General features: G+C 34.3%; 1 protein-coding gene across 1 annotated transcript in view; it reads right to left on the bottom strand.

Annotated features, from left to right (window-relative positions):
- Positions 1–12069, bottom strand: part of Dpyd (dihydropyrimidine dehydrogenase) — a 764880-nt gene that overhangs the window by 552444 nt on the left and 200367 nt on the right. Inside the window, exon 6 of the mRNA XM_057794113.1 lies at positions 8647–8843. Within this exon, the coding sequence (XP_057650096.1) occupies positions 8647–8843 (197 nt within the window). The remainder of the gene's footprint in view (positions 1–8646; positions 8844–12069) is intronic.

The following is a 12069-nucleotide window of genomic DNA, read 5'->3' as shown; positions in this document are numbered from 1 at the left end:
TGTTGCTTTAATAATTAGACTATATTTATATACATATTTTAGATAATTTCTTGATAATCAACAGCAATTTTTACTGAGTTTTATTTATCTTTTGATTGCAACTTTACTGACTTTTTTTAATTAGATCTCCTAATTATATTGAACAATAAGTCAAGAGAAGGAAATAAAACTGTTAGACTTGGGGGAAAGAAGTCTTAGTATCCCCTGTTCGCAGATAATGTGATTCTATACATAAAAGAACATAAAGGCCCAGCAACAACAACAATAAAATCAGTTAATGACTATTTTCAGCAAAATGGCAGGATATAAAATTAATGCGCAGAAATCAGTAGCTATCTAGATAGCAATGACAAACACACTGAGAGTTCAGGTAAACAATTGTGTTCTCAACGGCCACAAAAATAAAATACCTACGAATAAAACTAATCAAGAAAATGAAAGCCTCTTCAGTAATAACTCTAAAACGATAAACAAAGAAACTAGCAAGACATTATTAGATAAAGAGAACTTCCGTGAATGTAAGTTGGAAAATTAATCATGTGAAAGTGGTCAAACTACCAAGTCCAAACCACCTTAAATACAATTCTAGTCTAAACTCCAAAAGCATTTGTCACAGACATAGAAGGGTCAATCTCAAAATGCATGTGGCAACACACACGCACACACACAGGCACACACACATGCACACAAACATACACAAACATACACAAAGAAATATGGCCAAAATAATCTTAAACAAAAATAATACTGTGGGAGTTATCATTCTACTTGATTTCAAATTGTATTCTAGGGACCCACAGTATTAAAAACAACATGTTACACAACGTGAGAATCCTTCAGTGGAATAGAGAATTTATATATAAGACCATGCAACTGCAAATGTCTGATTTTGTATGAAGATACAGAAAACACATGATTGAGAAAAGAGGGTGTCCAAAAAAAAAAAAAAAAAACCCATCAAAAAACGGTGTTGGGAAGCCTGGTTGATTTCAACATGCGGAAAAATGGAATAGAACCTTTTCTCTCATTTTGTATGAAACCCGACCCTAAATGGACTAAAAACCTCAACATAAACTCTGATAATCTGAACCTGCTAGAGGAGAAATTAGGGAGTGTGCTCAATTTAGGTACAGGCAAAGACTTTCCCAATAGGATTTTTAGCATGTGACGTAAGAGTAACACTACACAAATGAGATAACATGAAATTAAAGACCTCCACAACAACAACAACTATATATATATATATATATATATATATATATCAGCCTAGTAATAACATGCAACACTAAATGAAGAAAAGATTTTGAAAACTATTTATCAGATAGATGATTGGTCCCTAAAATATACAAAGAGCCTACACAACTGAAGATCAAGGAAACAAACAACTCAGTTTAAAGTGACAGAATAAAATTTCTCAAGAAATTCAGATGGCTGGCAAACACTGAAAAAGTATTCAAAATCCTTAGTTATCAGGGAAATGAAGGTTAAAATTACTTTAAGATTCTTTCTCATTCTTACCAGAATGGATGAGATCAATAATAAAAATTAGAACATGTTGGCATTCATTTGGGGAAAGCAAGACAATCATGCACTATTGGAGGGATGTAAATGAATGCATTCACTGTGAAAATCAGCCTGGCAGCTTTGCGAAACCACTAGAAATAAAAGTAACACTTGATCCAAGTATATTACTCCTGGGCACATAACTAAAGGATATTATGTCCTATTATGTAGATATCTGTACATTCATATTCACTGAGACTCAGTTTACAAGAACTAAGAAATAGAATTTACAAGTGTGCCCATCAACTGATGAATAGATTTGGAAAATATGGCATATAAATACACTGTAATATTTACTCAGAAGAAAAACACACATGAAATCTGCAGGTAAGTGGAGGTAAAAGGAAGGAACTAGCGAAAGCATATATAACGAGTGAGGTCACAGTGGCTCAGAAGGTTAAACGTGGAAACTGGAAAAGTTGTTCCTACTGAGTCAGGAGAAAGAGGTTCAGGAAGACAAGCATTGCTTATTCCTTCTCATACTTGGATCCTAGCTTCTAATCTTCTGTTTGTCCTGTTTAACATGCAGTGTGTGCAGAAGCCAGGACACAGGACACCAGCTTCTGGAGGGAGGGGGCAGTAGAATAGATGCAACATTTAAATTGAGACTGTGACTCCTGGGTGTGGAAAGAGTCACATGGGGGGATAAGGCAAATGGGGAATAAGGTGTGGGAGAAGGCTTAACTGTTATGAATGGTGCATGAAAAAGCTGAATGGAAACCCATGATTTCCAGCTTAGGAAAACCAGATGGACAGGGGGGTATAATTGGGTTCCAGTTCTGAGTGGGGATAGTGGGCTAGGGAGGGAGTAATGGTCAAATGATTTTTTTTTTGTTTTGTTTTTTGTTTTTTGCTTTTTGTTTTTTGAGACAGGGTTTCTCTATAACTTTGAAACCTGTCCTGGAATTAGCTCTTGTAGACCAGGCTGACCTCGAATTCACAGAGATCCACCTGATTCTGCCTCTGGAGGGCTGGGATTAAAGGCATGCCACTACCACTGCCCTGCTATCAAATGATTTTGTAAATTCCATTGGATTCATTAATTTATTGTCCATCATTTTATCCACACTCAACAGGGATATTGTTGTCAGATCTTAGTGTACTCTTAATATCAAGTTAAAATTTGCCTTCTGTAATGTTTTCCTACATTGATAATAAAAAAGATTTTTATAATAGTTTTAACTGAAATTAATTAGTATTGAGAAAACTTTGGTAGGAAAGTCTTCAGGCTCTGTATTTTTATTTTTTTTATAACAAATATTTATTAATGATTCTATTTCTTTTTTTTGGGGGGGGGGGTTTCGAGACAGGGTTTCTCTGTGGTTTTGGAGCCTGTCCTGGAACTAGCTCTTGTAGACCAGGCTGGTCTCAAACTCACAGAGATCAGCCTGCCTCTGCCTCCCAAGTGCTGGGATTAAAGGCGTGCGCCACCACCGCCCGGCTAATGATTCTATTTCTGTACTATTTATTGGCCTATTTGTTTTTTCTGATTTTTCATGATTTCATTCTTTGTTAGCCATATATATATATATATATATATTTAATTCATTATTATAAATCTTTGATCCCCTGTCTGTGCTACCAGCTGCCACGTCTGCTTTTACCATCGGTAGTTTTGTTCTTGTAAGTCCTAGCTCCTTTCTTATTAATCCAGCTAAAAGTTTCATCATTTTTCCGTATCTTGTTAGAAAACAACACTGTGCTTTGTTTTATTGTTTTGGTTTTCCTAATCCCCACTTCGTTTCAGTGTTGATTTTTATTGTATCTGTATTCATTTCTGTTCTGCTAATTTTTTGAATGGAAATTTTCTTTGATATTTTGTTTTTAATTTTCAGTTCTGTGAACAGAAATGTTACATGGTTTATTAATATATATGTATAGATATTTGTATTTGTATATAAACAAATTTGAATATAAATGTTGAGTTTGTGCATGCAGATGTAAGAAAACAGACGAATAAACTACCAAAGTGGTGAGGATCACTCCCAACATTTCCTTCATGAATGCAAAGAGATATTTTCATAAGAATGATGCTAAAGTGGATTTTTCTGTAAGGAAACAAGCAATGGAGTCCCATGTCATCAATGTGCTCTGCGCTCACTATCAACCGACAAAATGTCTGTTTAACCTGCTGTCCATTTTCTGACTGTCCATCAGTGGCAAATAAACCTAGCAAGAAGAAGAACTCTCCTAGATTATTTGGGAATCTTTTAGTGTCTGGTTGATTAGCACATTATTGGTATCCTAAGAAATAAAGAAGAAATGATGAAAATAAGGAAATGCAAAATATCAGTGACTATCAAGTTATGAGACAAGTTGAACTCATTTGTTGGTTATAGAAGTTATAGAATAATCCCACGTAGACACTGATACAATCTCATTTGGAAAGCAAAGAAATGTCTTTGGCAAGAAAAATAATGGAACCAAGAGAACCGCTTGGCAGCTACTACAGGACATGACACACAAGGGACACTGTATATGAACAAACAAGAGGACTTTTAAAAAGAATTCATTCACCAGGCACAGCTTCCGGACACTAAAGAGTACACAGCTGATTTTCACATTTGGTGACGGATGGCAAACTCAGATGGAGGAGTTAGATAAGCAAAGTTTAATAAAGAAAATAACCAGGGTGTGAATGCCAGATCTGATGCTCAGGAAACAAAGAAAATTCTTAGAAGATACAGAATTTTAATAAATGTACACATTTATTTGGGACAAGGGAATAAATAACATAAACCCTGCTGACTGTGGAAGGACATAAGAAGACAAGAAACAAATTTGATATAAACAGTTATTTTTCAAGTTTGTTGAGTTTATGAAAACCTTTGAAATTTTTTCCTATTGTGCTCTTTTAATAATTTGAAGTTTTAAAAACACATGTTGGTGGTGAGCATAAGTCTTTCACTACCGTCAGATGAGTGACAGAAATATAAAAGCAATTGTCTTCCTTCTATGCTAATGCTTCTTATGTATAATGGAATATATCAATAACAATTATTTTCAATTCTTTTTATAGCACACATCTGATGTTTTGGCAAAACATTGGTTCAATTCATGATTGAATAAGTATTTATCCCTAAATTTGTATTGCATTGTATGCTATAAAATAGTTTTTACTGATATAAATATTTTACCTAGAAACAGTTACATTATCAATCGACGTAAAATAATACACACATTTATATATGTAAGAAAACAGAAACATTTAAAAGAACTAAAACTAAGGGTAGTGTTTCTGTGACAATACCTCATAATAAAATATCATAAATATAATTACTATTTTAAATAAAATTTTAAACTCCATATACATTACGTATGTATTATTATTTTAATTAAAATACATACATACTCAATAGTCTATTTTATCATTAATTTTATATGTTCAAACATGGTTTCATTTGGAATAGCTTAACCTTAAACTTTTTATTAAGTTAACCCTAATCTTCATCTCTTTATCTTCTTACATCTATCTCACAATTTTTAGGGTCACAAGAGTGCACCAACATGCCCAGACAACAGCTGTATGCCTGGGACAGATTGCTGGGCCACTGGCAATGATACCAGGATTTATCCCTACTGTTTGTACTGGCTTTTTGGGAACTTCTCTTAGAATGGCTGCCTTGTGCAGCTTAGATATATTAGGGAAGGCCTTGGACCTTCCCCAAAGCAATGTGTCTTAAAGCTCTCTCTGATGAGTGAATGAGGAGTGGGAAAGGGTAGGTGGAGAAAATGTGAGGAGGGAAGGGAATGGGAATTGGAATTGATATTTAAAATGGAAAAAGATAGTTTGTTTTCTTTTTTAAAAAAATAAAATAAAAACCTTGACATAGATTAACCTCTTTTACAAAAAGGGTTTTTTAAAAAAAAGAATGCTTGCTTAAATAAAAGCAAAATTACTGATAATTTAATATATCCACTTCAGAAGGAAAAGGAATCAATTGTGTTAAGTGCAACAGGGATCAATCTTGGATATGCTTCGCTATCTAAAGTTATTTCTTTAAAAAGTAGTTATACTAATTTTTAAGAAATAAAAGAATCTGCCCAAATATGAAGAAAAAGCTAAGATACAGACTTCAATACAAAACTAATCTAACATCTTTTCAGATTAGAACTTTTAGATTGATACCTTGATCAATTGCAAGTCATCTGTAAGTGAGAAAGTAAGTTCACAGACACGCTTTGACATTGTCCTTCCCAGTGTTCTGCACTGCTCTTCCTAATCTAACACCTCTAATACTGATCGTAGACAAAGGGTAGTTCCACACTGGCTGCTGTGCTTAGGGATCAGATACTAGACAAAGGGAAGTTTTACACCGGCTGCTGTGCTTAGGGATCAGAAAGACAAAAAGCAAAGGGTAGAAAATAAAATCTCTAAACAACAGGAAAAAAACATGTTTAGTCATGAGTTTCAAGACATTCTTTCTCACTAAAAATGTTCAGATACATAAAAACAAACATTTAGTGTAATTTATATGAATTACTCCACATTTGAATGAAAACGAAATACAGAGATGCTAAGAACCATAATCATGTACTAAAATTGGCAACCCATAATAATTCGCAGACAAGGCTGCTTCCATTTTCGGCTTCTTGTGAAAATGCAATTAAGGGGCAAAAAGATTTTCCCTCATCTACCAGGGTACACAACAATTATGCTCGTACTTTTAAAATTAACTCACATATTCATTGATGTGTATAATTGAAAAAAGAACATACAATGTTTATACATGTTGTTAGTACATTATGCTTTTCCTAATTAATAAAGCTGGGGTGAGATGGCACTAAAAACAGTATCCAGCATCTCCACCACAAAATAAATTGTAGAGAAATATTTCCTAAAAATCTTATGAGAAACAATGAGAATTCCTCAATATTTATAACCAACACAGAGAAATAATTATTCCTGATCATCAGAATGATTTAAGCGTTTGATGCTCTCTATGGTGTTATTCTATTATGTGAGTGACTGTTGTTTAAGGAGTCAACTAGTATTATTTAATGACTCAAATAGTATGATAAAGTACCTGATTAATATTTACATACAATTCACACACCACAGTCTACAACAAGGAAACAAAATTTGGATAATTTTCTATTATCTGGAGTTATCACAGTGCCAACTAATTAATATTGAAATTTTGTATTTAATACCCATTTTACAGATACCAAGAAATAGAAAAGGCATCATAATCTTGTAAACTATTATATTAAACTTATTTTCTGATTATCCAAGATGATAAAGTTATTGCTTAATGAAAAGTTAAGTAGCTACAGAAAGCTTAAGTGTTAACTATAAACACATAATTTAAATGTCTATAATTTATAATCTGTGAGTTTTAGTATAAGTCACTTGGGAATAATAATAACAATTTAATTGATATAATAAAAATGTAATAAATCTAACATCCAATATCTTTCTTTTTGTACCACATATTTTAAGCAATATCTATTGCTGAGTTAAAATAAATGTGTTAGCCTAAACATAATACAGTGTATTTCTAAGGCCTATTTAAGTAAAGCAAGCTCCATTCTAAACATTGGCCTCAGTGTCTGAAAGTTATTGATACAAAGTGACCAGTTCCTATATTCATGTATAGAGCTACATCAGCACAAATGGACTGCATGACCAAAGCCTACTTCACAACAATAATAAAGACTTATACTAAAGTCTCAACCAGTGGAAAAATATTGGTTGAATAAATAACACTATAAAATGTACTCTAAAAATGAACATTTATGAAAAAGCTGAGGCAGGAGCGCCTCAGCTCCCCCATGCTGAACTGTACTGGTCTCAGGCAAGAACTACCATAATTACCATAATAACAGTGCAGTTAAAGTTTAGACTGGGCAGTACAGAGGCGGTACCATATTACCCCTACATGGTGCAACCTAAGTTTTTAAGAAGTGCTTAACATTTTAAGAAATGCTCCTGGATAGTAAAAAAAATTACAGATTCACAATAAAACAGATTCAGACATAAAAGACCACAGTGTTGGATGACTGTACGTAGGCTTGAGAGAGAGAAAAAAATATATATAGAGAGAGAATAAAGTTAATGCCCTTAAAAAAAGGGGGATAAAGTCCTTAAAGAGACAGAGTAGAGATAGTTATAGATTAAAAGAAATAAAGAAAAATAAGCCACGTAAAAATGGAAAATTCACAGAGAGTCTGGATTATGTACATTGTGTTTTCTTTAAAATTTTTGACTGTAAAGGAGCTAAGTACAGAGAGACATTTCATTATATGGGCTGCCAAGCTGAACCAGAATGGACATCATAAGGGTATTATGACCTCAGAATTTGGGTCTAAGGATATGATGCTTTGGAGAGGGTCTTCTTTTGTTTTCACAGAGAATGAGACCCTGTCGATTGCATCTAACCAATATGGTATGATAGACCACACCCTCCTGAAAGGTTGCTGTGAACACCTTCAAAAAATTACTTCACTCAACTGCCAACTAAGATGACCCTGGCATACAGGTTATACCATGAAAGACCTAATTAATGACGCCACCATTCAGCAAGAAGCAGTTTGGAGAGAAATAACTGCGCCCATATTCCCAAATATTGTTTATAAATGTTCTTTTACATTTAAAGGGGGATATGATATAGATATAAATAATTTGAATTGGTATAGATTTTAAGGTCAATTTTGTTATATGTATATGTATTTCTGATATTGATTAAGGTATTGTGATTGTGTAGTTCATTTAAAAAATGTAACGTATATAGGTTGTTAATGGTAGATATGTTCCTATCACACAAAAGATTTTCAGGGATTAAACCTTTCCTGTGTTTTGATTCTACCATCATAAAGTTTTCCAAACCTCTCTAATTTCTGAAAAAGAAAGAAAAATTCATATATAATCTTGCTTGAATGAAACTTCAAAGTTACAAGTGAAAGACATCATCCGTACTTTTTAGTCTTTTGGAAAAGAACTTGTAAAATAACATCTGTGAGCCTGGAGTGTCTCCGTGACTACAAACCACCCACACCTGGGACCGATTTGCCTCATTATTTTTGACATTTGAAAACACACACACACACACACACACACACACACACAAATATAGGCATTACCTTAAACCACCGGCATAGTCCTGTTTTTCAAATATGGTGATGTTGGAATAGCCTAACCGAGCTAAAAAGGAAGCACAGCTTATACTCGCAGGCCCGGCACCAAAAAGGGCAATTTTCGCCGAGTAGGCTTCCGGCATATGCTCTGGAGGAGGCAGTGATGGGCTTCTGATCTGGGGGATGTTCATTGCTTTGAACACCTATAGAGAAATCAATTGTGATGATTAAAACTTGAAATTAAATTTTACATCCTCAAACACAGTTTTTAATGTTTCAACTCATAATCAGCACTTTAATTAGCAACGAGAATTGCATGTTCCACATAAATACGACTGAGTTGTATTTGTTAAACAGCTGATGACGGGGACTGACTTCTCTCCGCCTCTGAAAGGCCTTCCGAGAATATGGGAGAACTCTGGGAAGACATTTGGCTCACCTTTCCTGCTCCTACCTCTTGGTCATGCTAGATGATTCTTCCTTAAGCCCCCACAGTATAGTTTGCACACATCTAACATAATTGCTTACAGTGTAGGTGCTCATGTGTTGATTTTCTTTGTCAGTGAGAGGAATGCTTTTTTCCTGAGTTAGAAAACGGATCATATTTCAGGAAGCAAATTACTACAGAGCTACCAGTAGCCAGCAATAACCTGGCACATAGCAAACACAGAATTTATTAATGTATTTCTTTACATCACTTATGATTATGATAGATTAGTTTTAGAGGCACAGGAGACTCACCGAAGCAAACAAGCAAGGCTCAGAGGTGCCAAGCTTTAGAGAGAAAGCAACAACTTAAGAGTTAATGATCTAGGATCCACCATTGTCTCCAAACTAAATGTATTTGCCCGTCTTACTAGGAGGAAGACCAAGAACTTTAAGAGGGCCATGACTCAGGAAATTCAATAACACAGTCTGGACAATCTTGTATAACAGGAGCAATAATATTCGGAAATTCAGGATCCCATTGATCCAGAGCAGAAAAAGCACAGTGTTAGCTTAACTCCTAAACGGCATGGGAAAGAATAAAAAGGATCCAAATAGAACCTCTGCAATGCTGAGGGTGACTTGCAGGGTAGCTGATCATCATGCATGCGTGCAGATGAGTTATGAAATAAATAGCAAACTAAAGAGAGACAATTCCACCTGGGCCAACACAGCCACATACTGAAATGCATATTATCTGTCCTTACACATTTATTTGTCAGCCACACAGTAGAATGACAATTTTTCATATATAATGTCTTGCTTTTGATCAATACAAATAGAATGCTTATAAAAAATATAGAAAGCGGCTGGGTGGTGGTGGCGCATGCCTGCGATCCCAGTAATCGAGAGGCAGAGGCAGGCAGATCTCTGTGAGTTCGAGGCCAGCCTGGTCTACACGAGCTAGTTCCAGGACAGGAACCAAAAAGCTATGAAGAAACTCTGCATTGAGAAAAGAAAATATGGAAAGCAATGCACATATAATCCAATGAGTAGAGTTATCATTTAGACACCTCCAGACAACATTGATCACTGTATCTCCAAGGATAGGAGCAAGAATTAAAATTCCCAGGAAACAGAACTTTGTCAAAACTTAAACAAGACTTTGGAAGAGAAAAATGGATGATTTTAAATTTTATACATCTATTAGAAGACTGTATAAAAATAAATCATTAAATATATTAATCACTAGAGAGATGGGGCAAATCAAAAATGAAACAAACAAACAAAAAAAAACCTGCTGTGGTGGAGGCATGGGAAAGAAATAGGGAGGTAAATACAGAAAAAGACAAAAGAGACAAAAACAATGAATGAAGAGATACAATCAGTGCATAGTTGGATTCCTAAAAGCAAAGATAATAGAATACGAGAAAAAATTAATAACTAAAGGACAATTTATAGAGTCCTCAGACTAAAAAATATGTGCAGAAGTTTGTACAGCCTCAAACAAGAAAATGCCAACCAAAACTTGCTTCTTAGCATCAGTCAAATTTTTGAAAAGTGAAGTAATGAAAAACAAGGTTTAAAATCACCAAATAATAAAGAAAAAAATGTCAATAAGCAAAAATGTGAGCCTCTTTCCCCTAAAAGGGATGACAAACATCCGGTGAGGCTAAAATATTTCCGACCATTGAAAAATTCCAATTATCTAAAATCATCTTAGGTGATAAAGTTACTATGAATATTAAGTGAAATATAAATAATTATTAAGAGGTTTTTAGTCAATAAAAATGGTTTAAGAAGTTCTGGGAGGGAGATTTAGGTTTCTTTAGGGATAAGTAATAGATTGTCCTAGCCCAAGTGATAATACCTATAAATATAAGCATATGCACCTATAGGAACACTAATTGGAATTAGAAGAATTTACACACAAAAAAAACCCACATGCATTAAAGCATTAAAATACTTTAATAAATTGAGAAAGAAAGAGCATGTATTTAAAAGGAGAGAGCAGGGCAGTGGTGGTGGGGTTAGAGATAGACTTTATAAAAGTAGCTTGTACTCATGTATTATCACAACACAACCTATAAAATTACCTCAAAAAATAATATCACGTAAAATTTTTTAAATATGTGGGTGAAGGCAACTTAAAATTGGTTGTAGAAAGTAATGATGTCTGAACTGTGGGATTTGTGTGATATAAGAATTAAATTGTGGCCGGGTGGTGGTGGCGCACGTCTTTAATCCCGGCACTCGGGAGGCGGAGGCAGGTGGATCTCCGTGAGTTCGAGGCCAGCCTGGTCTACAAGAGCTAGTTCCAGGACAGGAACCAAAAACTATGGAGAAACCCTGTCTCGAAAAATTAAAAAAAAAAAAAAAAAAAGAATTAAATTGTGTAACACAATCAGCGATTAAATACTTTTCATAGTTCAGATCCAACGATTATACACATGCTTAATACAAACACTGCACTTAGCTCAGAGTATATTTTCTACCCCTGTAGTAGCTACTAAACCACAGCAAAAGAAAACGTAGTTAACTAGTGATGAGGTTTGGTATTTAAAACAATTACTCTTCAAAGAAATAAAGGTGAGGGATAATAAAAATCAGTGCAGGCGGGTAGGAGAGAAAAAGGGGAATAAAAAACAAATTGTTATATAAAAAGTGTAACTAGCATGAATTATCACATTGAAGGGTTGAATAAAATAAATAAAAAAAAATTAAACCTGTAAGCTTGCAAAGATCCACACAGTAAATGTAAGTGACGCAAGGGATCTGCTAACGGTTGGAAGCTAGGAGAAAGCTGTAAGCATACCATTGTCAAACTTATCAGGCACTAAATAAAGGTACATTAATGTTAAATATTATTTCATAGTAACAATTTTTGGTCATTCTGAATCTGTAGGCACTTACTAGTATTTTATACTACATTAAATAAACTTTACACATAGATGAAATTAGTTTAGGGATGTAGCTTAATGGCAGAGTACTCACCGTATTTGT

This window comes from Chionomys nivalis, chromosome 18 (genome assembly GCF_950005125.1).
Source record: "Chionomys nivalis chromosome 18, mChiNiv1.1, whole genome shotgun sequence".
NCBI lineage: Eukaryota > Metazoa > Chordata > Mammalia > Rodentia > Cricetidae > Chionomys > Chionomys nivalis.
The sequence above is the reverse complement of the archived record's forward strand: the minus strand, read 5'-3'. Positions and strand labels throughout refer to the sequence as shown.